This window comes from Carcharodon carcharias, chromosome 13 (genome assembly GCF_017639515.1).
Source record: "Carcharodon carcharias isolate sCarCar2 chromosome 13, sCarCar2.pri, whole genome shotgun sequence".
Classification (NCBI taxonomy): domain Eukaryota; kingdom Metazoa; phylum Chordata; class Chondrichthyes; order Lamniformes; family Lamnidae; genus Carcharodon; species Carcharodon carcharias.
The window spans coordinates 104,097,986-104,118,184 of NC_054479.1; the positions used below are offsets into that span (position 1 = coordinate 104,097,986).

General features: G+C 39.2%; 1 protein-coding gene across 13 annotated transcripts in view; it reads right to left on the reverse strand.

Annotated features, from left to right (window-relative positions):
* anks1b (ankyrin repeat and sterile alpha motif domain containing 1B) overlaps positions 1-20,199 on the reverse strand; it is an 865,501-nt gene that overhangs the window by 405,659 nt on the left and 439,643 nt on the right. For all 13 annotated transcript variants that reach the window (XM_041202975.1, XM_041202978.1, XM_041202973.1 and 10 more), the window contains one exon: positions 18,007-18,108. In XM_041202975.1, coding sequence (XP_041058909.1) covers positions 18,007-18,108 — 102 coding nt within the window. The remainder of the gene's footprint in view (positions 1-18,006; positions 18,109-20,199) is intronic.

A 20,199-nucleotide genomic window follows, 5' to 3' on the forward strand; every position in this document is an offset into this window, starting at 1 on the left:
GTGATGTGGTTGAAAGCTCATCTCGATGTCAAATATGGCATCAAGATTACGAACAGACTGGTTTAGTCTCAGGGTGTTGACAAAGAGGGGGGATGGAGTCAGTAGCTAGGGAACAAAATTTGTGGTACTGACAATGGCTTCTGTCTTCCCATTAGATAATTGGATGAAATTTCTTCTGCTGGATAAGCAGTCTGATGATTTAACAAAAGTGGAGTCGCAAGAGGCGGTGGCAAAGTAGAGCTGAGTGTCGTCAATGTACATGTGAAAGCTAACGCTGTGCTTTCTGATGACATTACCCAAAATACCTTTGAAGTGTAGTTGCTATTCTAATGTAGAAAATGTGACAGATAATATGTGCACAGCAAGCTCCCACAAACAGCAATGTGATGGTGGCCAAATAACCTGATTTTGTGCCAGTGATTGAGAGGTAAATATTGGCAAGGACACCAGGGATGACTCCCATGCTGTTTTTTAATCTTTTATATTCATCTGAAAGCGCGGCCATTAGCTCAGCTTAATGTCTTATCTAAAAGTGCAAAAATACATTAGTGCAGGCCTCCCTCAGTACTGCACTGGAGAGTCAGCTTAGGTTGTTCTGCTAATCTCAAATTGAACCCATATCCTTCTGTCTCAGGTGTGAGGGTGCAACCAACTGAAGGACTTCAGTTATGTGGAGAGACTGGAGAAGCTGGGATTGTTCTCCTCAGAGCAAAGGAGAAACTGTTTCCAGTGGCAGAAGGGTTGGTGGTAGCTTGCGAAAGGGAACCGTATAAATACATGAAGGGAAACATTTACAGGAATATGGGGAAAAGCAAGAGAGTCAAAATAATTGGATAGCTCTTTCAAAATGCTGGCACAGGAATGATGGGACGAATGATCTCCTTCTGTGATGCATCATTCTGTGATGTTATGGTTCCCTTCAAGGAAAAGGAGTCATAAACCTTCAGCAAGTTCAGCTCAAACTGTGATTCTTTCAGAGGAAATGACATGAGACTATTAGTTGAGCATCATTTTCCACAAATTAAATACTTAGGAACGAGGCATTAAGAAGAGGATGAGTCAGCTAAGGCTCCTATACATCTTCTACCAATTTATTATATACCAGCACAAAAAAGGATAAACCAAAAAATGCCAGAAAAATAGCATTGTGACATGACAAAACAGATTGCTGAATAAGAACATTTTTATTCAAGTGCTGATTTTTGCTTTGTGGATAGCATGTAAAGATTTCCACCTGTAAAAACAGTTGGAATGATGACATATTTATGATGAATTTAATAGTGGATTATGGCACAGTCAAGAAAGGATGATGAATTGGAAGAGTAAACATTAGCTGAAGGGTTTAATGGCACGTTGAACAATACGATCTTTCAAACAATACTCTTGGGAGAGATTAATGTTAAGTATTAATGGTTTTTAGTTTAACAATCATTGAGATGCTTTTTATGAGTGAGCACTCCCAATAATTTGCAGTTATTACAAATTTTATATGCTTATGGTTCAGCATGTCAATACATTGTCAAGTTCAAACAAGGAGAAATAATTATTTTAATGCAGAATTGCCACAAGAAAATGATACAACCACTAATATGTTACATGAAAGTGGATGGAAATATATTGTGCAAGAGAACCTTCCATTTCAGTGATGCACAGGACATGCCAATGTGCCTGGTGTGAATAAATGGTTAGTTTAGTCAAAATCAGCATATCTTGGCCCAGGTTTTCTGGTCAGCTTGCTCTGAACTGACCTCAAGGAAAGCTGCTCACTTGGATCTAGTGATCTCTGTGGAGTGAATTTCACCAATTATAATGTTAATTTCATTCTGACATCAGCTATTGGGGATCTCCGGCATCCAGAACAGTGGTGTCATCAAGCAGGCTAAACAGCCAAGCACATGAAGTATTCTCGCAAACGAGGAAGTAAAAAGCACCAGTTATCCTTCACTTTTAAATCATTTTGCAGACAGCAAAATAAAGATTGGCACATATACATGAGGACGAAGGTATGAGTTAAAATATCATAAAATATTTTATAAATCTGGACTTTCTGTTAACATAATCAAAAAATCTGAACTTCCACAAATATAAACTGAGTGTTTCAGGGCCAGAGGTTTCTCATAAGTAATTATGAACTTAGTATACCATTAAAAAAAACAGATATACCTCATTCAACATTCTCTTTTATATCAAGGTTAATAGCATAAAAATGGAGTTCATGTCAATTCTAGCGATTTCAAAGAGTTTCCATTTGCAAGGTCTGTAATGCGCATCCTGTGCAGCACAGTATCACTGACAGCAACTTCTGTGTTTCCACGTTAAACTGTCCATGTGCGGACACCTGAAGTAGTTTCAAGTTCACAGTTGTAATGACGGCAAATGTTTCACCATCATTACAAGTGCAAAATCTGGGCCATTATGTTTTTATTTAAATATTTTCAGGATGTGAGTGAGCATAGATTGGCAGTATTTTATTGCCCATCCCTTGGTTGCCTTGATTTGTACGGCTTCCCCTTGAGTCTTCTGCAGTCTTTTTGTTGATGGTGCTTTTTTTGGCAATGTTAGGTAGGAAATTCCAGGATTTTGACCCAGCTATGAAGGAACAGCAGTGTAAATCCAAATCAAAATGGAGAGGACAGTCTTCCCCTGATCTTCAAAGGAGAAATCAATCCAATATGGAACTCAACAAGGAATTCAGGAGAAAAATCTTTATCCTGAGTGTGGTTAGAATATGGAACTCTCAACCACAAGGTGTGGTTGAGATAAATAGCATAAATGGATTTAAGGAGATGCAGGATAAACACATGATTAAAAAAAAATAGAAGATTATGCTCATAGGATTAGATGTGCTAGGGTGGGAGGACATAACCTTCAGTATCAACCAGTTGCACTGAATCACCTGTATCAATGCAGTACATTTTATGCAAAGAACAAAAATAGTTAGATGGTACCTTCCATAAATTCAGGGTGTCACAAAGCAATTCACAACAAATTAAGTTTCTTTTAGTGTAGTTACTGATGCAATATAGATAAAAGTAGCAGCCAATTCAAATAAAGGCCCACAAACAGCAATGAAATAAGTGACCAAATAATCTTTTTTGGTTTTGATAAATATTGACCAGGATGCCAGCAGAATTCACAATTCTCCTTTAAATAGTTCCATGGGATCTTTTGTGGCCACCTGAAAGGGAAAATGTCAACTTGCTTTCACTGCCAAAGGACAGCACCTCTGACAGCATAGCATTGCCTCAATGGTGCACAGACATATCAGCCAAGATGATGTGCTCAAGCCTCTGCAGTGTGGCTGGAACCCAGGCATTCCAACTTAGAGACAAGAATGCTGTTGCTGAGCCAAGAACGACACCCTGCTGATCTTGCTGGTCGGCTTGGGAGGTATTGTCATGGTAAACTTACTGAGTTGCTATGGCGCTTCCTAAAAATAGTACAGTCAGCTGTTGAATCCCTCTCTGGATCAGAACTGTGATAAGGTATGAAGTTTGACGATGCTGACTAAACCCAAACTGAGCATCAGTTGATGACTCCTTTCATATCACTTTTCTGATGATTGGAGGAAGCTGAGTCAGTGCTAAGTGACTGGGTTACATCTTTTTTTCATTCTCACACCAGGTATGGGTGTCACTGTCTAAGTCAGCATTTAATGCCAGTCCCTAATTGTCCCCAGGAAGTTGGTGGTGTGCTGTCCCCTTGAACCGTTGCAGTCCATGTGGTATAGGTACAGCCACAGTGTTATTAGGTCGAGAGTTCCAGGATTTTGACCCATTGACAGTGAAGGAACGAATATGTAGCTTCAAGTCAGGATGATGTGTGGCTTGGAAGGGAACTTGCAGGTGGTGCTGTTCCTATGCATTTGTCCTTTGCGGTGGTAGAGGTTGCAATTAGGAAGGTGCTGTTAGAGGAGCCTTGGTGAGTTGCTGCAGTGCATCTTACAGATTCTAGACACTGCTGCCACTGTGCATCAGAGGTGAATGGGGTGTCAATCAAGCGGGCTGCTTTGTCCTGGATGGTGCCAAGCTTCTCAAGTGTTGTTGGAGCTGCACTCATCCAAACAAATGGAGAATATTTCATCATACTCCTGACTTGTGCCTTGTAGATGGTAGACAGGCACTGGAAAGTCAGGAAGTGAGCTACTCGCTGCAGAATTCCCAGCCTCTGATCTGCTCTGGTAACCACAGTATTTATACGGCTGGTCCAGTTCAGTTTCTAGTCAATGGTAACCTCCAGGATGTTAACAGAGGGTAATTCACAGATGAATGTCAATGAGAGATGGTTAGGTTCTCTCTTGTTGGAGATGGCCATTGCCTGGCACAAATACTTACCACTGATCAGCCCAAGCCTGCATGTCGTCCAGGTCTTGCTGCACATGGACATGGACTGCTTCAATATCTGAGGAGCTGTGAGTTGTTCTGTAATCACCAGCGAACATCTGGCCTTATGATGGAAGGGAGGTCATTGATGAAGCAGCTGAAGATGGTTGGACCGAGGACACTACCCTGAGGAACTCCTGCAGCGATGTCCCAGGACTGAGATGATTGACCTCCAACAACAACAACCATCTTCCTTTGTGTAAGGTATGACTCCAATCAGTGGAGAGTTTTCCCTGATTCCCATTGACTCCAGTTTTGCTAGGGCTCCTTGATACCACACTTGGTCAAATGCTGCCTTCATGTCAATGGCAGTCACTCCCACCTTACCTATGGAGTTCTTGTTCTGTTGTCATGTCTGGACCAATGCTGCAATGAGGTCAGGAGCTGAGTGGCCCCGACAGAACCCAAACTGCACATCAGTGAGCAGGTTATTGCTGAGCAAGTGCCATTTGATAGAACTGTTTCTAAAACATCATTTTACTATTGGCTGAGAGTAGACTGATGCAGTGGTAATTGGCCGAGTTGGATTTGCCCTGCTTTTTGTGGATAGGACATACCTGGGCAATTTTCCACATTGCCTGTTAGAAACCAGTGTTGTAGCTGTACTGGAACATCTTGGCTAGGGGCACAACAAGTTTTGGGGCACATCTTCAGTACTATTGCCAGAATCTTGTCAGAGCCCATGGCCTTTGCAGCATCACTAGCAAACATCTTGCCTTATGATGGAGGGAGGTCATTGATAAAGCAGATGAAGATGGTTGAACTAGGACACTTCAGCTATTTCTTGAAATCACAGAGCAAATCAAATTGGCTAATGACTAGCATCTGTGATGGTGGAGACCTCAGGAGGTGGCCCAGGTGGATTATCCGTCTGACACTGCTGGATTAAGTTGTTTGCAAGCGCTTCAGACTAGTCTTTTGCACTGATGTGCTGAGCTTCTCTATCATTGAGGATGGAGAGATTTGTGGAACCTCCAACTCTAGCTAGTTTTTTAATTGTTCACCACCATTCACAACTGGATGCGGCAGGACTGCAGAGCTTAGATCTGATCTGCTCGTTGTGGAATCGCTTAGGCATACCTAAAAATGAGGTGGCAGCCTTGTTGTAACATGGCAGATGATGTGTTTCAGGCTGATCAAATCCATGAGGAAAACTTGATCATGCGGTCACAACAATTTGGCAATTTGTATTTCATTTCAAGATGTATACCCAGAATTCAGTAGCAAGAAGTCCACCAAAACTCTAGAGATTTTTTATAAAACTAAATTGAACATTCATTAATAAAATAAAAGATTTCAAGCACATACATAGGTCAACAAATTACTACCGTAATAACTCCTAAAACCCTTAATTAATCTGGCTTCCAGTTACACCCCCCTTAAGGCAACAATAAAAACAAATAGATTTAAACAGATCTAGGCAAGTCAACACAATACCCTGGACAGTAGAATTCAAAATGGCTTTTTGCAGCTTCAGTTTCTGGAGACAGCCAGCTTGATGCACAACTACTGGAGGCTTTTCACACTTCTGCTAGATCTTACAATGCCTTCCCCTCTCTGATACATAGCTTCAATCCTTTATACATGTTTCTCCATTTTAATGCAAATTCCATTGTTTCCATATGTCTTTTGAACTTTATACTTTTCATCGCCTAAGTCTTTTCATGGTGCTAATGTTATCAGTAATCTTTGGGAAAAATAAACCCACTGCCTAGCCTAGCTTCTCTGGCTAGGTGTGACGTCCTACCATCTCTTTGAAATTCAAACTACCCTGATTTATCTAAAAATGGAAATTCTCCTCACCTCATATTCTAAAACATCAGCCAAGTTTACGTACTTAGCATTTCAAACCTAGCTTCTTTTGATGAGTCAAAGTCTGCAAACCAGTTGTCTCTAATTCAATTAAATCCCACACACACATACATACATACATATATACACATACAGAAACTATCCAAACCCCATTATTAACCTACTTTTACAATAAATGACAATAACATTATGAGAATTAATATATTTTCATGACAGTCTGCAAGGTATGATTCAGTGACTATGTCCATGTCTCTTGACTAGTCTGTGGGACAGCTCTCCCAATTTTGGCACAAGCCCATAGATGTTAGTAAGGAGGACTTTGCAGGATCGACAGGGCTGGGTGTGCCATTGTCATTTCTGGTACCTAGGTCAATATCGGGCGATCTATCTGCTTCAATTCCTTATCAACTTTTCTGTGGTAGTTTGATACAACTGAGTGGCTTACTAGGCCATTTCAGAGGGTATTTAAAAGAGCATCTTAATGTGGGTCTAAAGTCACAGATCATCCAGACCAGGCAATGATAGCAGATTTCCTTCTCTAAAGGACATTAGTGAACCAGTACAACAATGGATTCATGGCAACCATTAGATTAGCCTTTAATTCCAAATTTATTAATTGAATTCAAATTCCACCAGCTGTCGCGATGGGATTTGAACCCATGTCCCCAGTGCATTAGCTTGGGCCTCTGGATTACCAGTCCAGTGACATTACCTCTAGGCCTGCTTTGTCCTGCTTTTTGTGGATAACAAACATTTGGGCAAGTTTGCACACAGGTAAATGCCACTGTTGGATATGATTTATATTCAGCAATTGCACATACCATTCATGAATGACAATTGTGAATCATTTATGCTCATTAGAAGAGCTTTAGACATAAATCATAACAATGGCTTATTTTTATAGAATGCCTTTAATGTAGGAAACATTTTAAAGCACTCTATTAGGATTTGAGAGGATAAAGGAAGTTAAAAAAACAAGTGAAATCAATAAAATGAACTGTCAATGAGCCATGAAGGGAAAGCTAACTGAAGTTTTGGACGAATAAATGAGTTTCAAGTTGAATTTTAAGGATGGAGAAAGGAGTTCAGAAGTAGAAAGGGTTTGGAGAGGCAGTGCAAAGCAACAGGGCCAATCAAGGGGTGGCGCCAAAGCAGATGTACCCAAGATTAGAGACACAAGATTGAAGGATGTCACAGGAGAAGTATGGTAGGCTGAGGCTGCAAAGCGACTTGAAGAGGAGGAAGAACGAAGATTTTAAATTCAAGAAGTTGGACAACAGGGAGACAATGCAGGTTAGTGAGATTGGGTGCTATTGGCAAGCAGGATATAGAGCAGAGCAGGTTATGGGTAGTTGCTTTTGGGTGAGGTTGGAAGTTATGGAAGGAGGAAGTTGGTATAGTTGTCAGACTTCAGGATTTTCCACAAAAAGTATCAAGGAACAAGTTATATTGAAGTGAGTTTGTACAGGTTTAACTTTCCTAAATTTCATATCCTGTAGCCTACTGAGGAAGAGAGGAGATTGATCAGTGAATTAGCCAAGCCTTGACCGTCTTATCCACAACTACCAAAGATGATTAGGAACTCATAGATTCACCTCAGATTTCCATCAGATATTTGCATCTGAAATTGGGAAGGATGGGAGCCAGGCTGAGCAGAAAGTGCTGACACCTGGCACCTCAAGCAAACTTGCTACAATCTCTGCCCTCTCCTCTAAAGCCACCATGCTCCAAGCTACTCCCATCGAGTTCCACTTCTGACCACAGGATTAATTAAAATCAATTATTGCCTCTATCAGGGATTTTTAGGAACTGTTTTTTGCATATAAGTATGTTTCTAGCTACTTCTTCCAAATCTAAAATATTCTAAATATTATGAATACAAACAAACTGTGTATCAATTGTAAGTGTAATTTCTGAAATATTAGCTAGCATTCCCCTCAAACTCCACTATTTGTAACTGAAGAAGACTCAAGTTTTATGCTGCCTGGTGTCTGCTAATGCTGCTCTATTTGTAGCCACCAGGAGGTGTGCAGAGCAGGTTAAGATGATTCACATGCTGGTTTTTAATAAATGATGCAGCAAATCATGGCAATGCAGCTAGCCCATCAGCAAGTCCTGAAATGGGCAATTAGTAGAACTCTTCAGAGGAGCCAAAGTTGAAAGTTGGAAAAGCAGTTTGTGCAAAATCTCTTTCAGACTGTGACTGCACTGTCTTGCAGATTTAACTGCCCCTTTAAATAGCCAAGAAAACAAACTGCTAGATGTTTTTAAATAATTAGCTTTATAAGTTAGAGATAGGGTTAGACACTGACACAATATTAATCATTCTTTCCAAACTCCTTGCAGTTCAGAAACAACACAAAATTTTCAGGCTATACACTGTCGCACAAAGCTGACCCTGCAGAAAACTGTAGGAATCAAAGCTTGCGCAGCTGTATAAACCTATCCCTCAAAGATTTATTATAATTCTCAACACCACCAGAAGGACCTATTGATCATTCATCTCTTGTTATATGTGATACTTGCTGTCCAGGTTTAAGGTTGCCAATTTTGTCTTTACGAAAACAGTTCAAGTAATCCATGTGAACTGCTTGAAATGTTTCTCAGGATGTGATGAAGGCTATGCCATTATAAATTTTAAAGGTGCTTTATAAATGTAAATCTTTTTAACCCTTCTCTATATTTATTAATCTCTGTAAATTGAGCAAAAAATGTCCTTCCACAAAATGCCCAATATATCATTTTCAAAAGTAACTACCTTGAGATTTTAAACCTGTGTGCAATTTGGTATACAGAATTCCTCCAGGACCTACATATTAGTTTGTATGCAGTGAGGCCTGTTTTGACTCTGTTTAATTAACTAAGCTGTTGACAGAATGCTGGAAGCTTCTTCCCAGAGCTGACTCTCTGCTCTGACAAATGTCCGCTCACTTCCAAGGCACACAGCATAGTATGCAACATACTTCTACAGCAACACATGAGAGCACCAGCACAGTGAAGATACTGTAGAACAAATAGGTGCAACTTGCTACAGAGCATCGTAGATGCCTGGGAACTATTACAAATCAGTTATCTAATCAACAGGTTTAAGTGTCATCACAAACAATAACAAGAGTTTATAATGCCATCTGATATTTCGTTGAAATCATCCAAGGACATTTAAAAACATTTTATATGGCTGTACTTAGCAGGCTGATCGCATGCAGTTTTGGATTTGTTTTGCTTTTGTCAGGGTCTTGTACTGTAGATGCCATGAGTCAGTGTCCTTCAGTTTGCTCATTCTTAGTGTCCACTCGGACGGATTCACAACTGCAATGTCACGACAGCACTCTTAATAAATTATTTGGATGGTTCAAACATCTTATCAGCAGCAGCACTGACAACAGCTTGTGAAATCCTTTCAGGATTTCCTTTGAAAAGCAACATTCCTCATACTTATTGCCTCATGTCACTTGCTTCCTGTTTGCTTTGAACCAAGTTGTGGCTGTGAAAAATAATTTTGTATTGAACATTGGCTCAGAGCTACTAGAAACTGACCTTCTCAACGAGCAAATGTGCATGCTACCGGAGAACAATGGAGCTCATCATCGTCTAAGGATATGTCAAATCCCTGCTGGTCCAGTGACAAAGAATGAATTGTATCTCTGGAGTGGGAATTCAATTCCTTGCTGTGCAATTTTGAAGAGGGGAGGAAGAAAAGGAAATGCATGCCTATATTCTTGGCAGCCTCGTGTATGCATACATCAGCGTGGATTATCAGAATCCCTCAATCACTCGCATTTTCATTCAGCTACACAATCTAAAACTAGAAAAAACCTGAAAGTTTGCAAGTACATCCCAAAAGTTTTGTACAATGAAAAATGGAAATATTCAAGAGTTGGAAATTGAAGTTTCATGAAGAAAACTGTAGATGTTACATTGTGAAATAGCCACTGCCAAAGTCTGATTGCTCATTTTTAGCTTTTTCAAATATATAAATTGGGTAGAATAGTGCACAGAAGATAGCATTTTAATCAAGTTTGTTTCATTGCTAAGGTATGCACAGATGATGTCTACATTGTATCATTACAAACAGGAACTCTTTACTCTAGTGTAGGATTGAATTAGATTGATTCGGTTAGTCTTTTATTTTTCCACAGGACGTGGGTGTCACTGGCTAGGCCAGCATTTTTATTGCCCATCCCTAATTACCCTTGAAAAGCTGATGGTGAGCCACTGTCTTAAACCACTGCAGTCCATGTCGTGTGTGTACACCTAGTGCTGTTAGGGAGGGAGTTCCAGGATTTGGACCCAGTGACAGTGAAGGAGCAGTGATATATTTCCAAGTTAGGATGGCATGTGGCTTGAAGGGGAACTTGCAGGTGGTGGTGTTCTCGTATGTCTGCTGCCCTTGCCCTTCTCAGTGGTAGAGGTTGCAGGTTTGGAAGGTGCTGTCGAAGGAGCCTTGGTGAGTTGCTGCAGTGCATCATGTTGATGGTACACACTGCTGCCACTGTGCATCGGTTGTGGAGGGAGTGGATGTTGAAAGTGGTGAATGTGGTCATTCACCAATCAAGCAGGCTGCTTTGTCTTGGGTGATGTTGAACCTCTTTAGTGCTGTTGGAGCTGCAATTGTCCAGGAAAGTGGAGAATATTCCATCACACTCCAGACTTGTGCCTTGGATTTAGCCAACAGGCTCTGGGGAGTCAGGAAGCAAGTTGCTTTCTACAGAATTCCCAGTTTCTGACCTGCTCTTATAACCAGTGCTAGTAGCATTCAGTTCTTGGTCAATGGTAACTCCCCAGGATTTTGATAGTGGGGGATTCAACAATGGTATTGCCATCAAATGTCATGGAGGGGATGGTTGGATTCTCTCTGGTTGGAGATGGTCATTGCCTGGAACTTGTGTGGCACGAATGTTACTTGTTACTTATCAGAACAGGCCTGAATGTTGTCCAGGTCTCGCTGCATATTGACACAAGCTGCTTCAGTATCTGAGTTGTTGCAAACGGTGCTTAACTTTGTGCAATCATCAGCGAACATCCCCACTTCTGACCTTATGATGGAGGGAAAATACTTGATGAGGCGGCTGGAGGTTGGGCCTAGGACACTACCCTGAGGAACTAGTGGCACCATGTTTCATTTGAAGATGTGAACATTCTCAAGGCAGCACTAACCTATATCACAAGATACAAAATCAGTTTATTATAAACCTGATGCAGTTTAAGGGTGAAAATTTTCCTGTCAGGTAAATGTTCAGGATTTAGTAGACATCTACGCTATGGTAAAGCCTCTTCTGGAAACAGGAATCTGTTGATGATTTTTAAATATAGCCTGAATAGTTTAGTTATATCTACACTTTCTTTTTCAGATAATAACACATTATCATTTTTACATGAGAATTAACTTCAATCTTATGTATTATATCTCGTCCCCAATGCTATCTCAAATGCAGAATTATTTTACAAAATGAGTTTAGTGCTGAGACCACGGTTTTGTTTTCCAATGGGCAGGCAAAGGGTAGATCATGCCTAATGAACCTGATTGTTTTATTTTGAAGAGGTGACTATAGTAGTGGACATGTTTACGGAAACAGTAGGGAATGTTTATGGGTGTTATTTATGTGACATTTGATAAAGTCCCTCATGCGAGACTCTGAGCTAAAGTTGAAACCAATGAAACTGAAGGCAATTTATTGACCTGGTTAGGAAATTAGCTGAGTGGCAGGAAACAGAGTAGAGATAATGGATAGATACCCTAATTGGCAGGATGTGACTAATGGTGTCTTTCAAGGGTCTGTGTCGGGGCGTTAAATATTCATTATTAATGATTTAGATATTTCTTTGTAATTTTACGCTTTGCTACATTGATCACAATCTCACCATTCTTTATCTCATTATCAAATTTAGATACGTGGTTTTACATCCAATATAATGGCAATGCATTTCATTAGAAACAAATCTGAATATAACAGGATACTTTCTAAATGTGAAAAGCTAGAAACAGTGGGGATCTAAAGAGACCTGGGAGTCCAGGTACATAGATCATTAAAATACCATTAACAGGTAGAGAAAAATAATCAAAAAGGAAAATTGCATCCTGGCCTTATCTAGGGGACTAGATTACAAGAAGTAGAAGTCATGCTTCAATGATACAAAGCCCTGGTTAGACCATGCCTGGCATCCTGTGACCAATCTGGTCACCACACATTAGTAAGCTTCTATTGGCCTTCGAGATGCAGTGTAGATTTATCAGGTTGTCAATGGGCAATTGGTCTTGTCATTCATCTTCAGATTAGAGCTGCCTGCTTTCTATAACAACTTTTGTTTTTACTGGGAATATTACTTCCTTCAATAGATTGCTTAAGAAACTTTCCAGTTTGCGGCTTAGATTGGAGTACAAAGGAGACCAGTATTCCGTAAGGCGAAGGGGTGATGGAGACAGTGTTCTGCACTGTATCCCCAAATTACTCAGAAAGATTACACAAACTGGGGTTGTATTCCCTGGAATTTAGAAGGTTAAGGGGTAATTTGATCATAGTTTATAACATATCATTGGGAACAGATAGAATATTTAAGAGGAATTGTTTTCACTGGTTGGGAAGCTAGGACTAGAAGGCATAGTATAAAAATTAGAACCAGACTTTCAGGAGTTAAATTAGGAAACACTTTTACATTTAAAAGGGGTAGAAGTTTGGAATTCTCTGCTACAGATGGCAATCAATGCTAGTTCAATTGTTAATTTTGAATCTGAAATTGATAGATTTTGTTAACCAAACATATAAAAGGAAATGGGGCAAGTTGAGTATATGCAGTTAGGTTGCAGATCAGCCATGGTCGCACTGAGTGGCGGAACAGGCGCGAGTGGCCAATTGAGTAATGTTCCTATTCTCATATGTTGCCTTTGGCCCGGAATGATGGAGAAACTGTCATTGCTGTGTAAAATTGATCGCAACTTCTGGTGTTCACGAATGCATAGTTTATCAGGGATTTTCAGAGGTCCCCGTCAGTGATAACCAAATGCTCCACAGGCTGCACTGTTGTAGTCTATCAGGGCAGAACCAGTGACTTGACATGAACTTCAGCTTTTTACACAAAACATACGCTGTAAAAACAATTGAAAATGTTAAACCTTGTTGAATGAGGTGTAACTGAATTTTTAACGGCATAATGAACTATTGTAGGCACAATGGTGCTGAACAGCCTCCATTTGTGCTTTATTATTCTATGATTCTATGAAAGTTAAGCACAATTTGGACAAATAGAGGCATACCTTCTTGAACAAGGAGACGAATGCTGGAAATAGTTCAGAGTCCTATGACTGTAAAGGGAAGCAATGAATGGGTGCCTCCAAAACACCAAGCTATGAAAATGATACTGATTAAGATAATATTATTGATAGGAGAGAGATGGTTCTCCTTTTTCCACCTCTTGACAGACTGCCATGGGGAAAGCGTGTTTTAACCCCTTGAGTGCTGTTACTCTCAAAAAAGATAAAAGACAGTTTTTCTCATAAGTTTATAAAAAAGGAAAAAATAAATATCTATTTCGCAACCCAAATGTATTCATTACAGCTCCCACTCTCACACACACACAAGACACACACACATGAAATGATGATTACAAAGAGGTATGCATTTAGGCTTTTAAAAAGTCCAATGGTTACATTTGAGTCTTTCGAAATGGAAGCTTGAAACATTGCAGGCCTGTTGCTTCCCTTTTCGTTCACTGAAGAAACGGAAGTTGGAAGTTTCTGGTGAAGAATTTGCAGTGGTTTACTACTGGCAGCAGCAGGTTTCCGGCTTTGCTCCAGTCGAGGTGCAGTCAAGCCCCTTTAGTGAAGATCTTGCTTGGTTCTTCAAATGGGTAGATAAAAAGCTAGCTTTACCTCCCTGCCTGCTAGTGGAGTCTAGGCAGAGTTCTTCCTTTGCTCAGTGGGATCTCTTCTCTCTGATTCTGTTCATCTCCCAGGCTCACTGACATGAGGCTGCTCTTAAAATGTGTGTTGATATATGTTCCTTATCATAAGCTGGTTTCTGTCTGGTGACCATTGTATCTGTTTTCCTATTGTCCACACAAATGGTCCCTGATGACTTAACCAGTGACACACGGTTTCAGCCATTTGGATCCCCTTATGATAGAATGGGTTTTCCTGACACCCATTCTGCAGTATTCCATTCTGCAACTAGAAAGTCTGTAGTGCCCTTGTGCACTAGTTTCTGTAGGTAATTGGACTAATAGCAGCTATTAAATGCACAGTAAATATCTATTGCGTTTTTAATATCCTGTCAATGGAATGTCCCAAAAGGGTTGTTTACATTTTAATGTGCTGACCAGACAAGCAGACTGGCTTTCAGCCTTGTGCAGTTTCATGTATACTGGCAGACACGAAGAGAGGTTCCTGACCTCTTGAGTCCATCTTGTTTCAACGCAGATTGTTCATTCTCCATTTTGTTTTTAAAAAATAGAGCGTTCATTTTCCATAAATCCATTGTTATAACTGGGTGGGTGTGACGATAAAGAAAAGCAAACCCCAATATGGCGGGTAAGGAGAACATCGAGACAAGGTAGTCATGCTGAGAAAAATGAAAGGCCAAAACTCAGGAGGAAGATCAAGGAATAATAAATAATGAATGACAAAGGGACCAAAAGAGGAATGCCATTCAGGTTGGCAGTACAGAACCCTAACTGCCAGGTAACATTGACATAGCATTTTGCATGTGTCTGTCAGATCCAAGACAAGAGACTGACATTAAAACTAGATACGGCTTATCTCAAAGTTGTACTTTCTTCTCTTTGAAATTATCTATTAAGAGAAGATGCTAGGTGTCAGTCTCACAGAAGAGCAAATTATAGTAAACATAATGCATTTCACAGAACCAGGAGATAGGTAACAATATATGTTGACTGCAGATGCATTCACTGGTTTGGTCTTTGGACATTTTGAAGTCTCCAAATGGAAGGTTGTCAAGTCATCATCTGTAGGAATTATCTGTGGTCCATTCCACAATAGTCATTGTTACTGATGCCAAGAATGTGGTTTCCAATATCCTCTTTCTAGCAATGTTACTTCAGGTCAATTATATTGATTCTAAAACCAAACAAGATCTTAACGTGTGCTGTCAAATAACAAATAAGTAACTGATTGCAATAATAATTAGACTAGATACAAAAACATTATTTCAGCTAACTGAAATATAAAAAGGACCTGAATGCCGCAATTACTTCACCAAATATTTGGGTTTGACATACTAGTGCTCAGTATATATTAGAAACCATACGTAATTTGGATAAATTGAAATATCAAGTAATCTTACACTGTTTTTTTCCTTACTTTAATTTGAAATTTGATTAATATCAAATTATTAATGTGATAGAGCCAAATAAGCACTGCTTTAGTTTTAAGCATTGGATTTCCACTAAAATTCGACTTGAATAAAATGAGAGAATTTTATAAAAATAATAACTATGTTTAAAGTCTTATACATTTACCAAACAAAACAAACTATAGACATATTGTGATAGATCAGCAAACCATGCAAACTTGTACTTTGTTCCTAAACTGCAAATTGAAGCAAAGGTATGCAAAAGAACATTGTCAGATGAAGGCCATTCTGCCCATCAAGCATTTTGTTGGCCACCTAACAAAGGAATATTTTTAAAAAAACAGATTATATCTTTTTGATTATTAATGCTCAAACTTTGTTCTAAAGCTACATTTGCAGGAAAAGATGCATGACAGTGCACAGTTAATATGTTATAGTGGGTATAAAATAGGATGTGCTTGTGACCTTAGAACATCACTTATTGCTTGCCCAACCAATTTAGAAAGCAAAAACTCAACTGGTGACCAGACATCTAACCTTATCATATTTCTTTAGTGATATATGGCCAGCTTCACGAGTAAAGACACACTGAAAATGGCAGTTGCTGTAGGTTTAAACTTGACCTTCATACAGTGAGTGCCAATGTTTTGCTGATGACATTTTTATTTTGTATACTATTAATGGACACCCAGCAGTATAAGAGGCCAAATTCACTGACCCCAGTTATTGTTTCAGTGTCTGATGGTCTATAGTGACGTGTCTCATTCCTTAAATAGTCTTGTGCCAAACAACCCACACTGTTAAATGTTACTTTTTAATTCAATATATTATTTTGGTGTTTTTTGTGCATAAAAGAATGACAAAAAAACAAAGAACATGTCTCTTTCATCCAAATATTAGCCTGAAGAATTTCTGCTAATCAGATTCTTATTAACACTTGACTTTGTACTGAGAGAATCGTTAAGTTTCTAACATCTTGTTCAACGTGGACAGCCTGAAGATAGAAGCAATCACAAGTAGGGGATTATTTTTGATAACAGCCTATATCTTATGGCATTGCAAATGATAATTGAGAGAATATGCATTTTCTCTTCTCTGTCGTTCTTGTGTTGATGCATTTCTCTCTGATCCTTCTTTGTACTTCTGACTTCACTCACTTCCTAATTCATCTTTTGCTGCACTCTCTGCTTTCTTTTTTGCTTTCTTTCCTTTTTGGTGGAAGGTGACAGGGGCATAGGAGGTAACAGAAGCCCCTAACAGTGGCAGGCTGCATTTGGAGTGAGGACTTGCAGGAAAAATGTGCAACCTGGATGCTAATATATGAACAGTTACTGCATACACTTAGCATTCCGGTCTATGCTGCTTCAGCAGAGAAATTACCATGTTTAAAAGAGAGTAACACCTCTGTTAAAGTAGATGGGAGGAAAATTCCACCCAGCTGGGTTTAGTGTTTGTATACAATCGCCACCACTTACACCAACCCAGTTTATACCAAACAGCTACCTATATCATGCAAATGTGACTAACTATATGTCAATACCACGGGTACCTACTACAAAGGCACTACTTAAACCATATTAAGCAAAAAGCTGGCTTTTTCAGACACCTCAAGCAGCTATTCCGGGTCACCTTCTGCCCATGGCCATCTAGCATTTGTTTGAATGAAAATTGGTAAAGAAAAGCTTTGTGCATATTATTTCACAACTCGAGACTTTCAGACCAACTAGACTCAGCAACTATATTTCCTTCTTTTTATCTCCTTATTAAATGTTACTTTCTGAGACATTCATAAAAGCTACAGTAGCAGTTCAGGTGCTCTGAACTGACTAGTGGTTTTCAAGCCAAAGTTGCTTACGCACATTACAATTCTCTCTGCTGGGCCAAAGACCTTGGCAATATTCCATACACTTACGAACGCTCCCACTATAAACCACGGGGACTGCACTAGCACCCACTGGAACCATTTCCAAGATATGGCTATGACTGTACTCTAATATCATGGATAATTGTCAGGTCATTCTTCACTACGTTGCACTTACAATCTTTAGAGGGACAAGATTCAGGCTAAAGTTCTACAACTATCTCACTTTAAAATAAAAACCCTGGATTGAACTGGTATTTTATGAAGCTCCAAAACAATGTTTAGCTCACCACCATCTGTGTACTGTTTCCAAAACTGGATGATGAGAACACAACATGTCATTCTGTTAGTGAGGTTAGTTTCCCAGTACCACACTACTCATCACTTTAAATGTACAGTAGGGGGTGTTGGCAATTGAGATTCATCAACAGAATGGCTCATTCCTGCACTTAGAATGGGTAAACAGCCACTTTCTAGTGAAATGAAATTTCTCTTTTAATTTTAGGTGATATTTTTTATGATATTCAATGCAGGACTGAATTGTTCAACAAGTATTCAAAGTTAAAACAATTCTTTTAACTTGAGCAGTGTGTCTGTAAAATCTCAACGTGCTATTATTTCAATTTATAACACAAGATCACATTACCTTGTATAAGAGCGGTGATTTGTTGTGATTTCTGGGACGGGTGATCTTTCAGAATGTCTAATGCAGTCCATTCTTGTGTGTCCTTAATACTTGCATCAATTCCTGGAATAAACATCACACAATTTTAGTTATATAGAATTACAAAGAATAAAGTCAAAAACATTGAAGATATTCAAAACAATTGCATAGTAAGATGGATGAGTTGGGGTATGAACATTTAATTTTGATGCCAAATGTCTTTTCGTACCTTTGACACTTTCTTATGCCTGTCACAGTGAACTACTAATCTTCATCTATACCACTCTATGCAGTTCACATTTTGGCAGGAATCATAACACCACAGGTTTTAAATAGATTATTGAAAACAACTTTGTTAAGGTGTGAAATGGAAGAAGACAATGGCCCAAATTTTGAAGGCAGCAGCCAAGTGACAGGAGTAACCGTTTATATCAAAGACAGCTGCCCACAAAGATCTATCAAGCTCAGTGGCATGGATTTTACTAATGTCAACGTTATAGGGGATCTCTGAAATCCAGCAACAGTGATCTCAGCAAGCAGGCTAAGCAGCTAATCACATTGAAGAATTCTTACTGACAGCAAGCCAGACAGTAACAAAGACATTTTATCATATAGTTCTTATACTTTTGTAGAAAGCAAAATAGAGTGAGCCATACAAATGGGATTAAGGTAGAAACTGTATTTTATTATTTTAAAGAAATGTGGGATTTTTATCATGGAATGGAGAAATTTAATATTCCATGATAGTAAAATAAGTTTTTCAGGGCCAAAGAGGTGGGATTCATCAGTAATTATGACTTAGTATGCATACGAAGATGATCTCAATATGTAGGGACTTCAGCACATCTAGTAGAGGGGCAGGGAATTACTGACAGCAAATTCTGGATATCCGCTAGAACTTGCTGTCACTTTCAGATTAATGACAATGAAACCTGATAGTTTTGCTGTTATTACAACCCAAAAATCTAGGGCAAGATTTCTTGTGGTATATTCAGCATTAATAATATCGTGGACTAGGACTATATAATGTTAATTTTAAATAAAATCAAGTATGTATTCTACAGAGCATACATGTATACATTCTGCCTATACACATTGCACTGGATCATTTGAAGGATGCCTATTGCCAATCACAGTATAAGTTCACACATGAAAAATGGCTATTCCAGGAATGAGCAGGTAGGATCCAGGGTCACGTGGAACTTTACTCCACCAAGGAGTCAATGCTTTCAGGAGAGAAGGGAGAACATTGTCAGAATAAAGGGGATAGGGTGGAGAGTAAAGATAGTTTCAGAAAGGGAGAGTTTTTTTCCTACACTGTGACCTACAATCCTAAGTAGTGCATGGGCATGAGGTAACTCTTGAGTTCTCAGCCTTGGAACAATTCCTGACAACTGGTTTGCCTGCATTGTCTTCAAACATTCTGGTGTCTGCAACAAGACTAGATGTCAAGATAACCATCAGGAGTGGCAGCCTTGGCCAATTTTCTACTTTCTATCCCAGAGGTGCTGTGACCCAATCACAGGTAGTTCAGTTGGGCAGTAATTGAACCCATTGTCCTCTTAGCTTTTATGGCTAAGGTATACACTAGATAGACTCACTCAGCCACTGGGGAAACTGAAACTTTGTGAGGTGTATTACATACATAATTATTAATCCAAACCATGCCACTGACTATTCTCAGCAACCTTTATAAAAATATTGCAACAATAGTTTTGCAAAGTTCCATTTCTAACACATCACAGAATCAGCCCTTTGGTGTCATAGACCCCTGTTCAATCCTCACTTCTATCGAACCAGGCTGCACAACAGAACGCATCTAATCATACATTGTCTTTCGAACAATTGTTTGCAGCAAGAATAAACAGATGGCTGAATTACAATTTATTTAAGAGACTTATTTAAGAGAAGAGTTCACATTCTGACCTTAGGATTGGTGATAGGAGATTGTATGATTGGTCTCCTTTTGAGAAGTTATTATTCCTACTTGTTGCAAAGATCTTTCTTAGTTCTGTTCAGTGCATTATTGCTTAACTACAATGAATGGTACACAAATGTGACTGATTTTTCTAAGCCTACAGCAAAGGTTTCTCATTTAATCAGAGAATATTCTCAGAAACCTCATAATAAATTGACATGCTTAATTGAAGAATAGGAGAAAATATTGAGAGGATA